The following is a 22,619-nucleotide window of genomic DNA, read 5'->3' on the forward strand; positions in this document are numbered from 1 at the left end:
AACAAAAATTACAAAAAAGCACGAGCGAAATCAAAAAACTGGAGTGGCGTCAATAGAGCACATCTGCAACACAGTGAAGTCTATAATCGAGCGAACTAAAACACGCCAAATAACACTGATGACAGTACACGTCACAATTCATTTGCAATGAAATGTATCTATAAAACTAATTTGCAGAAATTTCTAAGAAAGGTTTTGACGCCGTTTTGAGAATACCCCCACTTTATTGGCCTTCAAAAATGCAGGAAAATTAGCATTCAGATGAGATAACACCAAGAATTACAGAGCTGTTTACAGACGGGTACATTCCAAAAACATACCGCTGTTTACAGCAACGTTAGAGCAGGGAAGAGCACACCAACATCAAAGAGGTTTTTTGTGTGTCCTCGGTATAAGCTGCACTGCGTAAGCCTCCATTCTTCCGCTCAGGAGGGAGGAGGAGGCAACAGCTGTAGCTAAGAATGGGGAGCGAGCATTAGCAAATGTAACAAGCGCACGCGCGACTCGCGCTGCAAGTAAAAAAAAAAAAAGGCGGCACGTCTGGCGAGATGGTGCCTCTGCTCGTCATTGAGCGCGTAACCGCACGCTCGAGGCCAGCAAAAGCGTCAAGCGTCTGGTAGGACTTTTAAAGGCCCAGTTACTAAATGTCTTGCCAGAGCAACGCATGCGTTGGCTCAGGCGAGACCTAAAAATGACTAAGGAGATGGCTCTTCCCGGATCTGCGCTGACTGGCGCAGTAAGAAAACAACTCACGTCAGCATGCCTGGGTGGTGCCTTTATAGGCACCACAAACGTCACTTCCGCTGAGAGCCTTGTAGTTGTGCAAGCGGACGTCTGGTGGCAGCGGGAGGCGCTGCAGAGGGCTTCCCTTGCTGGCTGAGACCCCTTGCGGCCCCGAAAGCACTACTTCGTTTCCACTGGAGAGGAATTAAATTCAGTGGTGCCTGACTCCAACATGGCGCCCGCGGTGGACTACATGGCTCGTGGGAGCACTGGGTCCCCTTACACGGCAGCAGATCAGCACTAGAGGAGTAGTGTCTCCCGCTCCACACATCACTGGAGCGCCTTGCAGTGCACAGCTCCAAAGGAGCATAGGGACCCAGTCTGCAGTGGTGACTTAATGATCCCCGGCCGCGCCTGACTCCAACATGGCGCCCATGCTGCTGCAGCTACAGGAGGGACAGTGGTGGTCCACTCCAACTGATGATCTACTTCCTTCACCACCAGGGAAGCTCATGATTGCTCATAAACCCAATCCTGGGAACTAGCTTATCTCCAACAAGGGGCATGAGCCCAAAATTGCTGCCACTGATCCCATCTAGTTCAAGGGAAAGTCTTGTGGCTGAGACTGTGGGCAACACACACGTATCTGGACTCTTGATTTTCGATCACCTCCTGATCATCATCTCTCTAATTCTGGCGGAGCCCGAACCGCCTGGCCGATTCCTGGTGGAGCTGCACCGACAGCTATAGGGGAGACTGGCCCTGGCACACTGCTTTGGCTGTCACCTACCCAGCCGGACTTCGGACATTTGTCTCGCCTTTTTCTCCACCGCTGTCTCCTTCCAATGGACTCCTAGCTCCCCCTGTTCTTTTTGAATCTTGAAACTCGCCCGGCGGAGCACGAACCGCCTGGCCGATTCCTGGTGGAGCTGCACCGACAGCTATAGGGGAGACTGGCCCTGGCACACTGCTTTCGCCGTCACCTACCCAGCCGGACTTCGGACATTTGTCTCGCCTTTCTCTCCACCGCTGTCTCCTTCCAATGGACTCCTAGCTCCCCCTGTTCTTTTTAAATCTTGAAACTCGCCCGGCGGAGCCCGAACCGCATGGCCGATTCCCGGTGGAGCTGCACCGACAGCTATAGGGGAGACTGGCCCTGGCCCACTGCTTTGGCCATCACCTACCCAGCCGGACTTCGGACATATGTCTCGCCTTTCTCTCCGCCGCTGTCTCCTTCCAATGGACTCCCAGCTCCCCCTGTTCTTTTTGAATCCCGACACTCGTCCTGCCAATAACTCCTGTATTGAATTTGTAATTTTTCTGTAATTAATGTGAATTTTTCTGTAACTTGTAATACGCTGTTTCCTTATGTAAAGCGCTCTGATCCCTCCGGGTCTAGGTAGCGCTATATAAAATTCTCTGCAAATTTGCCAGAAACAAATGAAAGTGGACTAGAGAACACCCATATAGCAAGTCAAGACCAAGATGGCAGTATTAAGCCTTAATAGGACTAGCAACTGAACCACAGCTACTCTTTAACAAGAATGTTTACAGCAGCTAGCCCGTTGGTAACTACGGCTTCACATGAGGGCCACCGGCCACACAGTATCCATAGACAGAACAAAGCGAAAGGAATCTCCTGTCACCTGCCATTAAAGTCCTACAATCTAAGCACAGCTCCTGAATGCAGCTTTCTTAAGACTATGGCGCTCCTACCCACAGAATAGTCGATAGTTGCCGTCAGCATTTATGCCATCTGGATGGAGGTTCAGTGTTAGGGCTTTGGCATAGGGTGGAGCCAAAGTTTTGCTCAGTGGGTTCTGGAGATTCAGGTTCTAGGCGCAGTGTGGAATACAACCAGGGTATGCCTTTGACCACCTCATATTTCCAGACAATACTTTGCACAGCCTATACCTAGGGATACTGTGCACGGCCAACCTGTGTGCAGTCCTCAATTTGATCCATCATGACAAAAAATAATTAAAAAATAATTAAAACATTGTTAAAGAGAAGTTATTAATGTGTATTCAGGGGAGAAATAGTATTTGATGTTTAAAAAAAGTACTGAAATTCCCTTTAACCAAGTTCACTACATTGAACATTGCGGATACGATACACAACATATGACACGCTCCATAACACCCCCCATGCCCTGCTCATTACCTCACACATTATGTCACATATACCATCAACGAAGTTGCTACAGAGAGAGAACCACTCAGGACTGAAGCATGTGGCGCTCACCCAGAGCGCAGTGACCATGGACTTTCTCTAGAGGTAGGGGTGAGGAGTGCATGGCCTGGCCGAAGGAGACTGCGGTATGCATCAAATTTCAGAGTCTGGCTGGAAACACGTCAATGGGCATGGCCCAAATCCATTTCCAGTCATCTTTTAAGGGAGGAGTGTTGAGTGCATGGGGGTGACCATGCGTCAGGCCCTGATCCCATAGAGTCCTGATCATCGTGGGAAGAGGTGTGGTGCAGCGGTCAGGGCGGCTGACTCCGGAACACAGGGGCTCACGGTTCGATCCCCGGTGCTGGCGGCAGGTTAGCCCAGCACCGTGTGACTCTGGGCAATAGCTCGCTTAATCTTCCCGATGGCCCCCAGCGCCGGGACACCTCTCCCGAGGTAGCTGTGCGCTTTACAAATGCTGGAATTTCATTTCATTATCAAAGTGGGCCGTGGCCACAACAACCTACTGCATTCAGTGCTTGGTGGGAGAGTTATTGTCTTGTTGCTCATCATAACTAGTAAATTTCAGTGTTTATTAAGTTTTGTGTTGGAACAATAATGTCCTATCTTCATATGTTCTAGCAATACCCTTGTGCTTCATGACCCTACGTGTGATTTTCTCTGAGGTGGTATCTGAGAGAGGCCTGTTCCCAGAGTGAATCATGGGTATGACAAGCAGACGTGGCATAACTTACACAGCCTCTTAAATTAAATGATTTAATTTATTTACTCAAAGTAGGGCCATTATTTGTGTCAGTAATAATCGCTTAACATGTGTGCCTTCTTGTGTGTCACGTTTAATTATTACATTTTCACTGCAGGACCAAATTCAACAATCCAGCCCAAAAATATTTTTAAAAAAGTTAAAAACACACTATAATTTTTGTTACAAGTGAAGATTATAAATAACTGTAAAATGTAAAACATAAAATTGAGAAAGTACATCAATCTCTCTGCTTCTATTCAGTCTGAACACTGCCAATGTTCCTGTTACAAACAGAAGTCGATAATAAAAATAAGTCATTTGCCACAACCGGCTGCCTGCATGCACTGAACAAACACTATATCCATCAATGCCAACAGGAAGTGTGGGCCTTATCACTAAAAAGAAAAACCAAAAGCTGTTTATGTTAAAACCATACAAACGGATATGATTGTGCAAAGAAAGAATTCAGGGCTTATCGTCAACTTTACAAGAACAATGTTATCAAGGTAGGTATTTTATATTTATGTACAATGCCAACAAAAAGAACATGAGTTCGCCCTGTTCGTGTTTATGTTGCATGTCGCATAACAGCTGCTCATTTTGTGTAGTAAGATGGAAATTCATGTAGTTGAGCAGATTGTGCAATTCAAGAGCAAATATAATCACAGGCTTGCCAGACTCTACCACAGAACGCGCATATTATAAAACAAAAACACAGTCACCGAATAAAGACAGATTTTACATGCATTTGCTACCTTTTGTTTGGGGACTAGCACAATTGATTTACCGTTTTGTTCTGTACAGTTTCATGTTTCGATTTAAAGCTCCCAAAATACCAGGCGGATGGTAGTACAAAAATAATAATAATTTTTTTTAAGTAGAGCTGAAATACCAGAAATTTTATAATTTCACTCACCTAAAAAAGAACATGAACAGTGAAGCTGTGATGCAGAACAGGAGAACCTGAGAGAGAGAAAAGAACAGTTGTCAATAAGAACAACATGCTTAAAATGTAACATTTTAACATTTAGTCTAGTAATGCAAGAATTTGCATGTATTTAAAAAATGACATTCGGCAGCAGCTCCTGCATTCATAGTAAAATAAAGCTAGTTTATTCTATCCGTTGTACCCATGTCTCATATGGTGCCAATAAGAAAGTATTTTCTTTTTGGGAAAAACCTATTCACTTTGTACCTGCACGTACAATATTGTAATAAACAGCACGCTGTTTTTTCAAAGTTATTGGCCATGTACAAAATACACAATTATAAGCTTATTAAATCGAACAGAAGGGTCACTCAATGGGACAGTTGTGGCAAGAATGACACCAGTCTTAAATTAATGTAATTTCCTAGAAACAATTGTATATTTATTTTTATTTATTTATCGAACACAGCTGTCACTCAAAGACAACAGGCAGAAAGGGCAAAAAAAAAGAGAACAAACAAACTTACCTGAAGAGAAGGGGTTTAAATTTTTTGCAAAAGAGCGCTGGAGGTCATCTGACAAACCTCGAGACACAGAACATTCCATAGTGTTGGGCCAAACATTCTACCTGCAATCAGTTTACATTTAATTATGGAGATGCCCCAGCAGAGATACATGTGATCAATGCATAAGGCCAAATGTAACCTCTTGCAGAGAATAGGTAAGAACAGGTATAGACTCTTTACGTGCCCTACATTTTCTTTGGCGCAACAGACCTGTTCTCCTATTTTACCCTAGAACTGATTGTTAGCCTCTTACTGGCTGCATGGAGCCTGATGGTTGGCTCCCAACCCCACCCTGAATGAAACCAGCTATAGCAACCAGCGGGCAAGAAACAGGAGGGTCTCCAATAGAGCAGCTCAGTGAAAACACAGTGTGAGAAATTTGGCTGTTGGCTGAAGGGGGTGAAATCCTACTCAAGCAACAGCCACAATCCTTGTAAGGGTGACACACATGCAAACCCCACAATAACCTGTGGTTATCCCTCTGGTAACTTGGCACAAAGCAGTCAGATTTAACTTAGAGGCAATGCATACATTATTTATGCAGCACACAAATAGAAATAAAGTTAAAACACAACAGAAGAAAAATCCCTCATCCAATTTAGAACAATAGAGTACATTTTAATCAATTAGTTGACGCCAAAATGACAAAAATCCAATCAGTTGAACCAGAGATATGTATTTTTAAGGTTCAGGGTAAAAACTTGCAGCTACAAGATCAAAGTGCCAACTGCGGGCATCCAGTCACGCAAGACCGGGTTAAAGTAGAAAAATATGGCCAACCCTGATTGAGCACAGGTCGGATAAAAGAAGTGGATTGGGCCTGGTCAGCGCCTATTTACGGACTAAGAAATTTCACAAAAATTGTCTGAGAAGGAAAAGTTTCCGCGGGGCAAGGCTGCAGACCGTGTCCGAGGAGGAGGCGTCATCCGAGGGGAGCCACTGAAGGAACTCACAGCTAACATCTTCATGTTCGGACTTAGTCTCTTCTTTAGATGTCTAAAATCTCCAGCAGGGCGAGGCTGGAGTCTGTAGCCGACGAGGACACGACTTAAGGAGGCTTAATACTCCTTCTGTTCAAGAAGTGGAACAGGGCTCAAGCAGGAAGGCAGGCCTCTGAGGGTTCATGGCAGGCTTCAGGCAGCAGAGCAGACCTTCCAGGTGCAGTAAAGTAATCTTCTGAAGTACACAGCAGCAGGCAGTCCTTTGAGAGTCCTTTCGTAGTTCCAGAGAGTCAATTGAAGAGTGAGTTTGAGGGTCCTATTTTTATACCTGGTGCCTTCTTTGCAGTATAAGAAGTTTCAAGACATTTTCCTTATGAAGTGCTTGGAGTTTTTTGCCCTCCCTACCCTAGCTCCAGCCTGACTACAGGAACAAATAGGTTGTGTGAAGTCCTTTGTGTGAAGGCAGGACACAACCTTTTGATTTGCAAGTGGGGCTCTGCCCAGCTCCCTCTCCCATCCTGCCAATAACAGCCCATCCAGACACATCTAATCCATCTATTGTGTGCCTGTCTGGGAGGAATATACAAACTCCAACTGCCAACTATACACAGTCATGTGACCCAGGAACAGGCAACACGCACAAAATAGCTAGGCCAGCAAAATGCCAACTTTCTAAAAGTGGCATTTTAAAAATTGTGACTTAAAATCAGACTTTACCATTGAAGAGGATTTTTAATTACAAATTCTTAGCCACCAAATTTGAATTTCCTACCTCCCCTAATCAAAAGTTAGCACTTATGAAATTTAATAATGCAACCTAATGTTATCGTATGGGAGAGGTGGGCCTCACAGTAGTGAAAAATTAATTTAGAAGTTTTTCACTACCAGGATATATAAAACTTAAAAGTACATTCCCAACCATTTAAATACAATGCACCCTGCCCTATGGGCTACATAGGGCCTACCTTAGGGATCATGTATATGTAATAAAATGGGAGTTTTAAGTCTTGGCGAGGGGATTATTTTGCCAAGTCAAATTTGTAGTTTGTAACAGCTAGCAGGCTGCAATGGCAGGCCTACGGCATGTTTTAAGGAGCTACTTGAGTTGGTGTCACAAGTGCTGCAGGCTCACTAGTAGCATTTAATTTACAAGCCCCACTTTACTAGGGTCTTATAACTAAGTTCAAAATGCCAATCAGGTGTAAACCTGTTTTAGGGAGTGGGCACAAGCACTTTAGCACTGGTTAGCAATGGTAAAGTGCACAAGGTCCTAAGGCCAGTAAAAACCCATTCTGAAAAATAGGATGGTGAAGGCAAAATGTTTGGGAGAAGACAATCCTAAGGCTGACAGGTTTAACACAAAGAAACCGGGTAAAGGACAAAAATGCACTAACCATATTTATGAAAGTAACAGGGTGGTTTATAAAATATCTACTTGTCCAATGGGCTAGATGCTTCAAAAATCTACTTGTCTAAAAAAAGCTGTTAGTCCCATCTGTTGCCATGCAATGAGCTGCAATATTATGACAGCATTCTGAATATATCACAGCTTTGATAACAGCCCACTGATTATGCCAGGGATCATATAGGGTCAGGATTTGGATTTTAGCAATTCTCTGATGATACAGCTTTCTGGTTAAACAGGACTCTAAGAATATTAGGATTCTATTGACCTCAAATGTTAGTATAGTCACAGTGAGTACATATGCAGAATCGAACCCCTATTTATATATGGCTCTATTTAGGCATGCTTTCTGATCACAATAGGGCTCTGAATATGCCAGCATTTTCATTATGTCAGAGTTTTGATTATATCAAAGTTCAGGATTCATCCATGTTCAGCTTCTGATAATGTTCTTGTGAATTTGTCCTGGCAAATTCATATTTAGGAACTCACTCGATTTCACTAAATGTTAGTGTAAATAAACTCGTATTCTATTTGTGGCCAATGCCTTGGCTGTCAACTGAAGATCGAGGAGAGCACAATGCACTTGACTACATTGTGCAATTTTTGCACAACCACTTAATTTCACTGGTCTAGAGTTTTCTTGATACTGTAGGTATGGGCAGATACTAATCACTATTTCAAAGTCTGGACTTTTACTTTTACAGGTACATAATCTGTGCGAAGTCTTGTCTTAGTTAAATTGTGATGGGCTACCTATGTATGTAAGTTTGGATTACACTTGCAAAAGCTGTTTTTTCAGTCCTTCAACCAACTTTATTTCCATAACCATAAAAGTGCACAGTGTAAAAGTATTATAAATACATAAACACATAATAAATACGAATCACAGTTCATAACAGTGTAAGTATATAAAACAATTACAGTCAAAATAAATCGATTGTCAAAATGCTACCACAATATTAAGACAAAAATCAAAGGGACAAAACCTCAGAAAAAAGTCCTTGGAAGTGGGCTCATTAAGGGTCCGCTATGTCACCTGTGTTATCTACATTATTTTCTAGTATGAGTAACTCAAAAATACTCACTGAAATAGGTGGGGTAAAAATGCACACTGCAATGATTGAAAGAATGACATCTTCAAGCAATAAAACATAAATGGATGTCATTATACTGATACATTTCTCCCAGCTGTTCTTATCTGGTTTTTCACTCATAAAAAGGAAAAGGTTGGGCATTTACTCCTGGTAGAATTTGAACTTCTTCCAGAGTGGAAAAACAGTTTGTCCACGGGTGGGGAGAGGCAGGGGGAGAAGGGAATAATAGTTCCCCTTATAGGAAAAAAAAAGTTCCAACAAGTGAATTTGCACTTACTCTGCAGATTTGCACAAGAGCAAATATACTCATGTATACTGCTTCAAGCAAAAAAGCGCTCACAAGGTTTACTAGGAGCAGAACTTGATTGAGCAGGGTCTCTCAGGCTTGGTCTTATCCACAAGAAACTGGGCAACACTCTGGCCCAACTTCTACAAGTGCCAACAAAACAGGGTCCACACAGGCTTCTGTATCAAAGGTATTCAACAGAAAGTCTGGCTAATATGCCCATGTTCAGGCCATTGGGCTGTGACAACAGCCAATCAGACTCTATGTCTTCTCCAAATTTAAAAGGTTCATACGGTCACGCAGGGACAGGTTTTCCTTTCTCAGAGAGACTTCTGGGGAAGGCACACTTTGCTTCCCAGAATGCATTTTTGTAGTACCTCCCAAAGTGCATCTGGCCAGTGCGCTCTCTAGAGACCTGTTCTAGTGTATTTCCTCCAGGCAGACATGAGAACAAAGAAACAGCAGATGGGACTGTCCTTGTTCTCTGTGGACAGCATCCATCCATGATCTTGCAACCGCCATTCGTGCAAAAATCTTTCTGACTATCTGAGGGTAACCCTAGTGACAGGTTCACAATGCATTTACCATGCACAAGCAAAGTATTTAATATGCACACCAGCTTTGATGATCCCAATCAGCACTGCAAAATCATACACTTGATATGCGTGACCATCTCAAATACACTAAATAATAAACGTAATGGGACCCCATCTCTCCCAAGGCTCTAGACTTATCTTCTACAGGGAGGTCAGTATGCATCACACATGGGTGCAGTTACTGCATTCAAAAACTATAAAATGCAGCCAACTAGTCAGGTCTTGTGCAGAAAGGGTGGAGGGGAGGAGAGGGCTAACCGTTTGAGAGTATGGGTTGTAGAGACCAATGGAGGGTCATCTCATTTCAGGGCACACCAAAAGTTGCTTCTGAAGAACAAGAGTTTGCAGATTGAGTGTCCTTGATGATCAGGATCCGAATTTCAATGATAAATAAAAAGAAAAAAAGCACAAAATCCTTTACTTCAAGGGGTGTGAGGAAGCAGCACATGGGACGTAAACAACGTGACGTTGCAGGTGGCGGAAGCAACACAGAGGGCACGGGTGGGGAAGCATAAAACATGGAGACAGAAAAGCAAAGGGCGAGGGAGGCAGAGTAATGTGGAGCTGGGGGGAGAGACACAGGTGAAAAATCAACACCCAAAAGTAGTAACAATTCTAATTTCCTAAAGAAAATCTGAATAAAATGCTTAAAAAGAAAAAGGACCTCCTATACCCTAAAAAGCATATGTCATATTTTCTTTCTTAAAACCTTAGCAGCCACCAACCAAACCAATGTATAAATGACAGCAACACGTGAGGTATAACGTTGAGCTATGGGCTAAAGAAATGGGAAAATGTTTCATATTAGTAAGGATTTCTTTAAGAAGTGGGGCGAAAGCCCAAACGTTTGCCTTAAAGATTAATGAACTGGACTAAAACAGATGCTACAAAGAAACCATAACATGTAATCTACCAGGAGTGTGAAGGAGAATGGAACAGATCATTTGAATCTTCTCTCACACTTCATTAGTCTCCTAACATGTAGCTCTGGGGCCTGTGAATACTAACACTTGCATGTGTAATTAGTGTAAAAAAAAAAACAGGACATCAATATGAAAAATAAACTATGGGGGATTTGCTAGGTCACAAAATACATGGGTAATGTGAACTCATAAAGAGCTTCTATAAATGAGAACTGGAAACTAGGTCCAGCAAAATTGTAACCATAGAGTTCTTCACTTGGAAGAAGTGGTCTAAGCTTGCAGAACCAGGAGATGCACTCTGAATCCCTGGTTTCTTCCTTGTCCAAATTGAGTCATCCTAAGGAAAAACATCTATGGATTTCCTTGAGCACCAGTTCATTTATCTTCCAAAACACCAGCTCGTTGTATGCTACAGTCAAGAAAATGAATCAAATCGCTCAATTAGGAGAACCAACATAATTCTCTATACAGGTAGCCTGGCCGGTGCCTGTGGTGTACAGGTGTAGAAGGGTATAGTCTTTTCTAACTGAATATTAATTCTGAGCCAATCATACACTCCAGATTATTTTCTGCCAGGCGATCCTTTAACACCCCCGGTGAGGGTAATGTTTGTTTAAAAGTACTAAAATATTTCAATACATTCAGGGCACAAACCTCCACCTGAACTCCCTTTCATGAGTCTGGCTTGATTGCTTTACTAGCTGTTACTTGTGACAGGTATTATGTCCCCCAGTTTTAAATATCACCACCCTCTACTGGTTGCTGGAGGCACAGGAAATTGCCCCCACACTGGCTGCTCCAGCAGCCCGGCACTGAACGCAGTAGCCAGTACTGTTGCACCAATAGTTGACAGGCACTGGTCGTAGAAAGAGGTGGGTAGTGCCACCTGTGTCAGATTGTGGCAGAGGCAAGCCTCCAAAAGAAGCTCTGAGTCCAAGCAATGTTTGTTTTTTTTTCTTCTTTTTCTAAATTAAACATTAATGAAGCCTCCGTGACACCATAAATTATCACAGACCTACCTGTCTTTCTGGACTCTCCACACCTATTTATTCCTTCTGAGCTCCTAGCCTTGTAAGGTCTACTGGGCATCTTATATTATTATCAGACTATTTCTTAATTCACCCAATAGCTCCTCAGGCAAGACTGCCTGCTAACGCACCATATCTTCCCACATTCAGAACTATCCCTCTCTACTGTTGAAACATCCAAGACAACATAATATCGATCTGCTTTAGACAAGCTTTTTCGTATCCTTGTGCTCGATCACATCTCTTGAACAGGACCTCAAACCATGAGTAGCAAACCTTCATGTATCATTTAATACCATATGAGATGTTTTCACCAAACATACCTGCCTCAAACACAAACAACTCAGGGGACACTACCCCAAATAATTTGGAACCAAAGGTCAAGTGAAAAGGTAATTCTCGGCCGTGGGGAGGAAGGACTGTGTCCCCAAGTGGCTTCCTGCACCAGTTGCAAGGGCATTTCCCAGTGAGCAAACATTCAGTGTGGGAGTCACCGACACGTCTAAATCTCATCTCTGCAACTCCACTATCCACGGGCAGAAGGAGGACGCCTATTCTTCCCTTTAGGTTACCATTAGCAACTCATATAAGAGAACGCGCAGTCATGCTCAGTACGGGCGGCAGCAAGATTTATTGAAGCGCAATATGTTTCATAAGAGCCTTGAAGCTAGTCTCAAACAGAACATCATAGTGTATAAAGCTGAACTTTAGGGGAAAAAAGAGGCCTATGAGGTATAAGTAAGGCTCCCTGTTTTCCGTTTTTACAGATTTTTACAGATAAATACAGACAGAAAACAACATGTTTTCTCTCTGCATTTATTTTTAAAAGTGGATAAATACAGAAAATTATGCTTCTTTAAAGTCACTCTCTGTGTTGTCTTTCATGAATTATAGGCCAGCAGCTGAGCAGATAGACAGCATGGGAAATTAAAAACCAGGATGAAATTTCTTTAAATAACGGCATGTCGTCAACATACATTTATGGTATAATGCTAGTATTTACCAGTGGATGGATTGTTATGTAATATTTGGCAGCTTGAATAGTTAAAACAAGACAGACATCAAAGTATGAGTATGTGTCTATCCGTTAAATAGATATGGAAATGTACAGTTTTACAACTTCATTTATACGCAAAACACAAAATAAATATGGATAAATACTGATAAAATGGCCCAAAAATAAATATGGATAAATACAGAGAGAAATGGCCAAAAAATATATACCATAAAAGCAGGAGCCCTTCATCATCTGATCAAACCATCACCAGCGACTGTAATTGAATCATGCTACAAAGCATCTAAGAACAATTCCAAAACTGGATTTCAAAAAGAGGCACATTTTTACTTCATGGTTTATTATTTCCCCAGGGTCTTCAGATATTCAAGAGGAGGAACACAGCAGACATATTTGTCAAAAGAAATTCAAGTTCTTTGAGATTAAAAAATGATGACTTACAATTTAAATAGCAATCATAGATGTGGACTACGCAAATACCACTAGCTTAATACATTAAGCTCCTTTGACTGTAGCTCAGGGTACTAAGATTATTCAATGTCAGAAGGAAAGTACTTTTTCAAACCCACAATTTCACTTTAAAAAGAAATGTAAAAAGAAATGAATTGTGGAAGCTGCAGTCTTGATTTGCTTTAACTGAACTGATTAGACGGAATCCTGTTCAGGAAATGGCTTGTAAACGGAAACGTGAAAAAATGCTGTCCTGTCCAAAGGGTGTGCGATGGACTTACCAAGAACAATCAGGCCCTTGGAGCCTGACCACTGTTTACAATTGGTTGGCTTTGCTGTCACTCTGATTTGCCTGCTTTTTACTCATGTCCTAGCTTGTCAATCTTGTGTGTGTCCTTGCCATGAAACATAGTCTCTTTACCATCTCTTGATTGGCTTATTTCTATGCTTCCATTGATTGTATTTCAAGCACTATTTTTTTTTCTTTTGAGAGTGTGCATGTTTACCGGCTATCTCCCTCATGTTATTTGCTTCCCCTGCACTCCGTGTTGTCTCTGTCACCCATGTCATCTTCCCTGCCCTCCTCCATGTTGCAGTCACCCATGTACTTCTCCCATTGCTTTCTCACCTATGAGTTGGTTTACCCAAGCTGTGCCCTCTTTCTCTCTTGCCCTTTGTTTCTCCTCTCCACCCTCAACCTGTGTTGCTTCCCCTCACCAGCACCCTCATTCTTGCTCGCCTGTTGCTGCTCCTCCCCACCCCGCCATCCATGTTGCTTCACCCCCCTGCTGCTCCACCCCACCCTGTCCTCCGTGTTGCTCCCCAGCATCCACGCTACTTCATAAATTTTTATACTGATGCAACTTGGTAAATAAAAAATTTAAAAGCGCTCATGTCATTTTCTAGGCGCACCCATGTGTGGCGTGCGCACCTGCAAAAGGACACAACTGCCTCCTCATACCACCTTTCCTTTTTACTTTATTTTCTGTATCCGTTCTGCACTGCATGGCTAAAAACCACAGGCAAAGGAAATGGGTCCCCAAGGTAAAACCTAGTGGCTTTGCCAATGCTTGTTGATATAAGGGGTTTATAACAACTGAATCCTGAAATACATCAGTACAAGGCTCCCTTCGGAGAGTCGTAAATCATTCTTCAACATGTACATCAAGTTCCACATTTTTGTTGGTAACAGAGCATCAGGGCACATGATACAGCAGTGAAAGTAGAGCAGGAATTGTATCTAATGCACCCCCGCGACTATAATCCCAGTTTCGAATATTCAAGCCCTGGAAGAGAACGTAGGTGGTCATCTTCACAATGTAATTGAATTAGAATCCGCTAATGGTAGGGATATCTGTTACTACATATTACAAATTCAAGCCCTCCTCTGATCTACTGGATATCCTTGAGAGAGTGAGCCCTCCATGTAAAAGAGATTTATGAGAGGCTATTAATATGTATACCCTCTTAGGACTGTTCAGCTCCACTGCCAGTGCATCTCCGCAGCAATCTTGCAAGAAGCCGAGCTTGAAAAACAAGTCGGAAGATTTCTCTTTGAAGTGATAGTGCTTGCAGGGGCTGGGCTCTTGTTTCCCGCTCCTAGGACTTCATCAAGATGGCCGTCGTTCACAAATGGCACCTGCTTCCGGAAACAGTTGTTGATTCAAGTAAACAAGTAAACACAAGTAATGGGGTTTCTACATTACCTGCCCCACCACGCATTCACCTCCAGCCCCCTCTTCATGCTTAACTAGTTATTTACCCTCCACATAGCTCAGTCAGGCAGCCTGCCAGGGAAGACATCACATCATCTGTATTTGGAGAAAGATTGGTGGAGGCGATGCAGGCCAGCTCCAGGCACGGACTGGGCTAGGGGGCATTCTGGTAGTGCACCAAGGGCTAGTACGACAGATCAATGTGTGGGCCGTGTATTTTTGGCTATTTGTGGGCCTGTTTTATGGTATTGTGGGCTGGTTTTTATTGTTGATTTTCCTTACTTTACCAATCACACTGCCAGCAGCAAGCACAAATGCATGCAGTCTTCTGTACCCTACAGTGTCTTTGCAAGTTCAACAAGCATTTGCAATGCAATAGGTCTCGCATTTATAAGAATTTGAGCTATTGGCATTGTAAAATTACAATGCCTTTTATTTATGTTTTGGTTTTAAAACAAATAAAAGGCATTGTCATTTACAATGTCAGTAGCATAAACTCGCATAAAAGCAGTGTGTGGAGTGCAGCAGTGTGCGGCGTGCAGCAGTGTGCGGCGTGCAGCAGTGTGCGGCGTGCAGCAGTGTGAGGCGTGCAGCAGTGTGCGGCGTGCAGCAGTGTGCGGCGTGCAGCAGTGTGTGGCGTGCAGCAGTGTGCGGCGTGCAGCAGTGTGTGGCGTGCAGCAGTGTTTTGTGTAGCAGTGTGAGGCATGCAGCACTGTGTGGCGTGCAGCAGTGTGTGGCGTGCAGCAGTGTGCGGCGTGCAGCAGTGTGTGCCGTGCAGCAGTGTTTCGTGTAGCATTGTGCGGCGTGCAGCAGTGTGTGGCGTGCAGCAGTGTGTGGCGTGCAGCAGTGTGTGGCGTGCAGCAGTGTGTGGCGTGCAGCAGTGCGTGGCGTGCAGCAGTGTGCGGCGTGCAGCAGTGTGCGGTGTGCAGCAGTGTGTGGCGTGCAGCAGTGTGTGGCGTGCAGCGGCATGCAGCAGTGTGCGGCGTGCAGCAGTGTGCGGCGTGCAGCAGTGTGCTGCGTGCAGCAGTGTGCTGCGTGCAGCAGTATCGTGCAGCAGTATCGTGCAGCATGCAGCAGTGAGTAATGCAGCAGTGTGCAGCAGTGTGTGGCGTGCAGCAGTGTTTCGTGTAGCATTGTGCGGCGTGCAGCAGTGTGTGGCGTGCAGCAGTGTGCGGCGTGCAGCAGTGTGTGGCGTGCAGCAGTGTGTGGCGTGCAGCAGTGTGCAGTGTTCAGCAGTGTAAGGCGTTCAGCAGTGTGAGGCGTGCAGCAGTGTGAGGCGTGCAGCAGTGTGAGGCGTGCAGCAGTGTGAGGCGTGCAGCAGTGTGTGGCATGCAGCAGTGTGAGGCGTGCAGCACTGTGAGGCATGCAGCAGTGTGTGGCGTGCAGCAGTGTGTGGCGTGCAGCGGCATGCAGCAGTGTGTGGCATGCAGGAGTGTGTGGCGTGCAGCAGTGTGTGGCGTGTAGCAGTGTGTGGCGTGTAGCAGTGTGCGGCGTGCAACTAGAGCTTCTTTAATCTTTTGAGTTTTAGCTTTGTCTGCCAATACCGTGAGCCATTTAGGTTGACGCGTATCATTTGTGACAAGTAACTCCCTTGTACTCAGTGATCTTTCCCAAGGCTCCCCCATAGATGACTAATAGATCAATGTAAAGAGTTGTGATCGCTGTCACAAGCCGGGGCTATAAACATATCCCGTACTAAAGGCCACAGGGTCAAGTCCACTAGTATGTAGTCAATCCGACTAGACCCTTTTGTTCCAATAAAGGTCATACCACCACCCCTATCTGAGTTGGTTCGCCCATTAGTAGCCCTTAACCTATGTGCTAGGGATATTGCATTCAATTGGAGTGCGGCTTGTGACCATTATTTAATTGGGGGTAATTCCAAAGATGGTACCCTCCAGGCTTTATCCTCCTCAGTCACGTCAATGGACTCAGCACAGTCAAGTGGTTCAAATGTGATATTAAAATCACCACCGATTATTAGTGGATGGCTAACATTCCTGCCTCCCAATAAATTATCCAAGACATTAAGAGTCGATGAGCTACCACCTCTAGTACTCCAAGAATAAACATTATGAATGTAAACAATATGACCTTTCCCATTTGAAGCCTGATCTCCAAAATATCTGGGTTGTTAGTGACCAACTCTTTTGCTTCACAATTCAGTGCAAGGTTTACTAAAGTGAGCAGCCCCCCTGAAGCCCGACCCTGTTTGGCCGGTACTGCTGGCCTAAAAAAGGTCTTAAACCCAGGTATATGTGTGGACATCTGACACCAGGTTTCCTGGAACAAGCGTATATCTTGACGGGAAACCAAATCCAGCCAGTACGGGCAATTACACTTCCTGCTTATACCTGCCAAGTTCCATGACAAAATATTCATCAATTCCCCATTGTCTTCTTGTGAGAGGGCCTGGGGGGGCAGATGGAGCTTTCGGTATAGGCATATCTAGGCTATTGGTCCTTATACCTGGTCCACTATCCTGAGTGCTAACCATCAATGCCAGTGAAGAGTTGGGATCTTGGGACTCTACTAGAGGGCTACACATACATTCTTGCTCAATCGAGCACACCACATGGTGAAGATGAAGAGGATCAACAAGGGTCATGTGGTCTTTGCTAGTGATACTCTTATCATGAAATTGGAGACAAATTAACTTGTAGACATCGAACTGACAAATAGTGGACATCCACCTAAACATTTCCGGGACAATTATCCATTAGCACTTCTGAAACTAAGTTAGAGCCTCTGTACTTCCCAGAAACGTACAGCCTGATTTAGAGTTTGGTGCATGAGGGACACTGACAAAAAAGTGGCATATGCCCCGTCCACAATTCTTAGAGAGTTTAGACCTCAATAAGCTCTAAATGAAGGGAGGTGGGACATCTGCAACTTTGGCAGATGTGCGGAATGCGCCAAACTCTAAATCCACATCCAACACATTTCAAACTTAAAGCTCGGGATCACATAAATGGCACGTGTTCCATGTGTCTCCTCTAGTTTTTCAACAGTATGTCAAGGATAAGTGTAATCACTGCTATGACTGGATAAAATCTCATGCCAACAATGGAAACATGCATGCTGATCCAGTTATTACATGGACCCTTGAAGGCTGGTGGTGTGTGATGGCTCCCGCAGTTTCCTCTGTCTTCTAATGCTGGTTTAGCAATCTCTCATATTGTAAAGAGGAGTTTGCGGTACAATAAAAGGCTCATCGCTGTTATGTCATGACACACTCTACCTGGACATCAAATATCTGCTTGCTATTTATATGGGAAATTTTTAGTAAACCTCGAAGTCACCACTTGGCCCAGCACACTCCAGAATTCAAGTTTGCCACCCTCCAGTTCCATAACTTAGTCTTTATTTGTGAATAGTCTGTCATGATTTAGTAAATCTCTGAATATTTGTTTTTTCATCTTAGAAGCGGTCATGAATGTGTCTCCCGTCAACACTGCCGGCAAGTTGCCTGTGCCTTAATGTAACAAGTGTAAGAATGTCTTGATGAGTAGATTAATAGATTTGGTCTTGGTATTAGCCAAAAGGCAGATAACCATGAAATGGAAAAAAACATAGCCTCCAGTCTACAGAGTTGGAGAAGAGAAATGCTGAAATGGGTTGAATATGAAAGAATGCTACTGATGAAAGATGTGAAAAGGGAGAGGGGTAAACTAGGTTCAGCTGGAGCATGTGAAGAAAACCTCAATTAATGTAAAGAACCAGCGACAGATAAAGATGACCTATCATCATCGTAATTGCACCATAGAGGACCTCCCTAAGGAGAGGGGGAAAATGTTCACATCTAAGATTTATTGAGCTGCTAACTGGCTCACATTTGCGGATGGATATTATAAAATAGGTCAGAAAAGAGAACAAGTTAGTAATGGTACAATAACTTCACAGGACTGTGATGTTATATAGTGATTTCAACTTCCTTTTAATGAATGCTTGTAAGACATCCTGTCAATCTTCAAGACTGGCTGAATTAAATTTAAATCATGAGTTAACTATTGACCAGCTAAAGATGCTATTCGATGCTAAAGACAGCTTAATATACATTAATCTCTATTTAATGGGACCGGAAATGGTTTGAGATTATATAAAATGAAATATAGCTCAAAATGTGGGGAGGAGATAGAATGAAACGAAAAATAACTGGATGCACATAAACAAGGAAGTCACATAACCTCGACAATGTATGTATATTTGCGGTCACTGAGTTGGTCATTGTTGCTCAATTTTGAAACGAAGAGAAATTGTTAAAAAAAAAAAAAAAAAAAAGGGTCAACATATTTTTTTCTCCAGTGACACGTTGTGCCTAAAACATTCCCACTGGTAAAAAAGATAATAACATTTGAGCAGGTCATAAGAAAATATGAAAAGAAGACAAAAAAGTGATGCACACGCCGATGTGAATTGATCCAGTAAGTAATGCTACTCATAGGAGTCCCTGACAGTCTATGCCTCTTAAGTCTGGATTGCTTTGGTTATTGGATATTCTCACGGATTTAGTGGATTTAAGGAGTGTAACAAAATCCGGACATACATCCTGAAAAACTACCAGCCAAACACTTTGTCACTTCCTAAGTGTAAAAACAAACTTGTCTTCGAAATCCAGAGCTGCCGCTCCCACAAAACTGGCATGTTTTATGAGAGGAAATAAAACAATTTGTCATGTCCTGGTTGGGCTCTTTGCCAAGGTAGCTGTGCCCACACTGCCACAGCTGCCGGATTCCCTTACACTTCGCTGCCAGCCAGCCACAGGCAACCTGGAGACAGACGAGATCAAAAGACGCCGGTGTGAGACGGGAGATTACCTGGGTTCACGCGGAGGGACTGGAAGCATTGTTTAATCACAATTACATGATTAAAGGTGGCAGATGTGGTACACAGAAGCCGAGAGAGCACCTGTCTGTACAAAAGAAAAAAAAACATACGTGCTTCCATCCACTTTTCAGGCTGACTACACCTCTATTAAAATATGCCACTTTTATTCATCTTTAAACTCGGGACACAGTTCAGTCCGCGGAAACTGTCAGGTTTGATTCTGATGTGCACAGACACCAAGGAAACAAAAGGCAGACCACCTGTGCTGCTGGTTTAGGATGAACCTAGGACGCCTTGGCAGCGAACATGGTACCCACACTGCAGGTTTTAGGTCCGCCCAAATCCATCGTCTCATCAAGCATGGTAACTATGCTCAGTGTCACTGGAATTATGCAGGAGAGCAGCATCGAATTAAACAGCAGGGTTGACTAAATTATGAGGCAAGAGAAGTCAAATTATGTGGCATAATGCAGCAATTTTTTGATGGTATTACTTCGTTATTTTGCAATTTTTACAAGTAGTATAATACTGTCTGGGCAAAGGTTTCGCCTCATTAGTACCAGATGAACACCCAAATACATAAATAAGAAACTGTAAGATGACAAGTAAACCATTGTGAAGAGTCTTCCAACCTGGGCAAACACATACCAGCATGTTATTAGTAACTTTTGATTCGTTTGAGCAAGAAACATTTTTGTTAAAATCTGGTGAATATGCAACAAATGATGGATTAAAGCAAATCCTTAATTGTGCGAAAAATGCCACGGCTGCAGAATCGCATAATTCCAGTCGCCTTGACTACGTTTCAGGTTTAGGATAGACCTTGGCAGCAAATACAGCGCCCACGCTGCAATATAGGACAGCTCTTGTACACCCGATCAGCAAACAGAGCACCCACGCTGCTGGTTTAGGGCTGCTCCTGAGCACCTTGACAGCAAACATGCCACCCACTCTGCAGCTCAGGACTGCTCTTGTACATATTTTTGGCAAACATGGCACCTATTCTGCTGGTTTAGGATAGCCCGGGAGCACCTCGGCAGCAAACATGGCCCCTACACTGCAGACTTAGACTCACCTGGTACAGTTACACTGCAAACAGAGCACCTAGCTGAAGGTTTATGACTGCCTTTGCACACTTTGTCCGCAGAGTAATTTTTAGGTCTCGCGTGACCCAGCGCGTGCGCTGGTCTGGCGAGACATTTTGTGAGGGCTCCAAAAAGTGCTACCAGGCCAGCCTAGAGCTACAGTGTATGTGCGCGGGCGTCGCGCTTTACCACGATTATTTTCACGTTCGCGGCCGCTTTGATGTTTGATCGCGATCACTTTCGCGGCCGCACAGCCGCTTTGATGTTCTCCGTGAGGCTTCAATAGATTGCAGCAGTTAAAACAAGCATTGGCATAGCCAACAGGTCTCGCTTTTGGGACCTTATAAGTGTTTAGTTATGCAACTGTTGCATGGCTAAACACTTATAAGGTCCCAAAGGCGAGACCTATTGGCTATGCCAATGCTTGTTATTCATGCATATATGGAGGGCAAACCTAGCCGAGCTTTCGACTTTGGAACAGGGAATCAGTCTGGGTGTCGGCTCAACATCATGTGATTCTGGGCAAATCATTTAATCTCCCCTTGCCTAATGAATGTGTCTTTGTGTAATGCAACTGGTGCTCATGTATGGCCCTCCAATACCTATTTTATTTCTTGAATGTGAGGATATTTGTGTCTTGGCTCTTTGACTTAGATTGACATCACATTGGGCTCAGTTTTTTGGCCAGGTATTCTCATGCATTGGTCTTGTTTGCTTTGTAAGTGATGAAGCCGGTCTTGAATATGATGCCAGCCTGGAGATGACCCAGTGCAAGTCATGTACACGAAGGTGATGTGGTTACATTTCTTCAGATATACGACGAGACAGGTGGAGGTGTACAAGATGCTTTTTTAAAGAGGGGCAGAGATCAGGTTCAGGGAATTACCAGAGCAATAAAACTGCCCCTGTCTAGGTACGAAAAAACTACCGCTCAAACAGTTGTTTGTTTCTAACAGGTAGAGGCTAACTTTCCTCAGCAATGACAATTGGTGCCTAGCAGTCTTGTTCTTCAAAATGATGGGTTTTGTGAAGGGGGTGTCAGTACTGAGGGTGAACCTGTTGGATTGTTTTCAAGTTCATAACTTTGTGCATTAATAATTATGTAATATGCAATTTTACACATTATTTTACATATGTAAACTGACCTAATATAATTGCAATTGTAATGAATGTCACGTGATGTCTAGAAATAAAATTATTAATGTGTTTTTAGGCAGGCCACATGTCTGTATAGACCTCCATTTTGAACAAGATGGATGCAATCTCTGTCACTCACTCCTGTAGCCCTCTCTGCTCACATTCTCCTCTCACTGATTTCACAGAGCTAAGCTGAAGACATAATTGTTTATTTCCACTGCTGTGGTTGCCTTGGTTGCGTGGAACTTGCTATGGTGCAGATGTAGGATTGCAACAACTAACTATCCTAGTTTTTCTTCACTGGGTTCATTCATTGGGAGAAAGTGTTAATGTCTACAGTGTTTCATATTTGTTCGCACATCTCTGGATAACATTAGAATAGAAGGTGCTGAATCAGCTTTTTAGAATTGAGATTGTGTTTATGTGTTAAATTAATGATTTGTATTATTTATGTCTTCTGATTTGCAAAAGACATTATACTTTTGCTCACACCATGATGATTTTGCAGTTTTTCTGATAATTCTATGCAAGAATTATGTATAAAAACCCTTTGATTCAAGGAATGAGCCAGATTTGACAGAATACGTTCTTATTCTACTAGGGATGCTGTCCAATTCTCTAATGATTTTTCTGCCCATTGAAGCCTAAAATAATTTCAGATTTTTACATACTCTGTATAACTTTGCATCTGAGAGCCTTCATGGCATTGACTCTGTATTGCGTTTTTTTTTTTTTTTTTATAAAATCCTTTATTTTTCATTGATCGGGAGCATGATTATTGTGAGGGCCTCATTATTTAATTAAGTGTTTTACTCTGCTAATTGATGGTTGGGCAGGTGCCTCAATGTGGTGACACATTGCTTCATGAAATTGAGGTTTGACATTCTCTCCAATCTGGTAAATTGTGGGACAACCGAATGAGGTGAATTTTGGAATGTCCACATTTAAGGGTACTGTTT

The 22,619-nt window shown here is 43.3% G+C and overlaps 1 protein-coding gene across 1 annotated transcript in view; it reads right to left on the reverse strand.

The window, feature by feature from the left end:
- TMEM135 (transmembrane protein 135) overlaps positions 1-22,619 on the reverse strand; it is a 1,073,095-nt gene that overhangs the window by 295,087 nt on the left and 755,389 nt on the right. The window contains exon 6 of the mRNA XM_085623147.1: positions 4,578-4,624. Coding sequence (XP_085479273.1) covers positions 4,578-4,624 — 47 coding nt within the window. The remainder of the gene's footprint in view (positions 1-4,577; positions 4,625-22,619) is intronic.

This window comes from Triturus cristatus, chromosome 8 (genome assembly GCF_964204655.1).
Source record: "Triturus cristatus chromosome 8, aTriCri1.1, whole genome shotgun sequence".
NCBI classification, from domain to species: domain Eukaryota; kingdom Metazoa; phylum Chordata; class Amphibia; order Caudata; family Salamandridae; genus Triturus; species Triturus cristatus.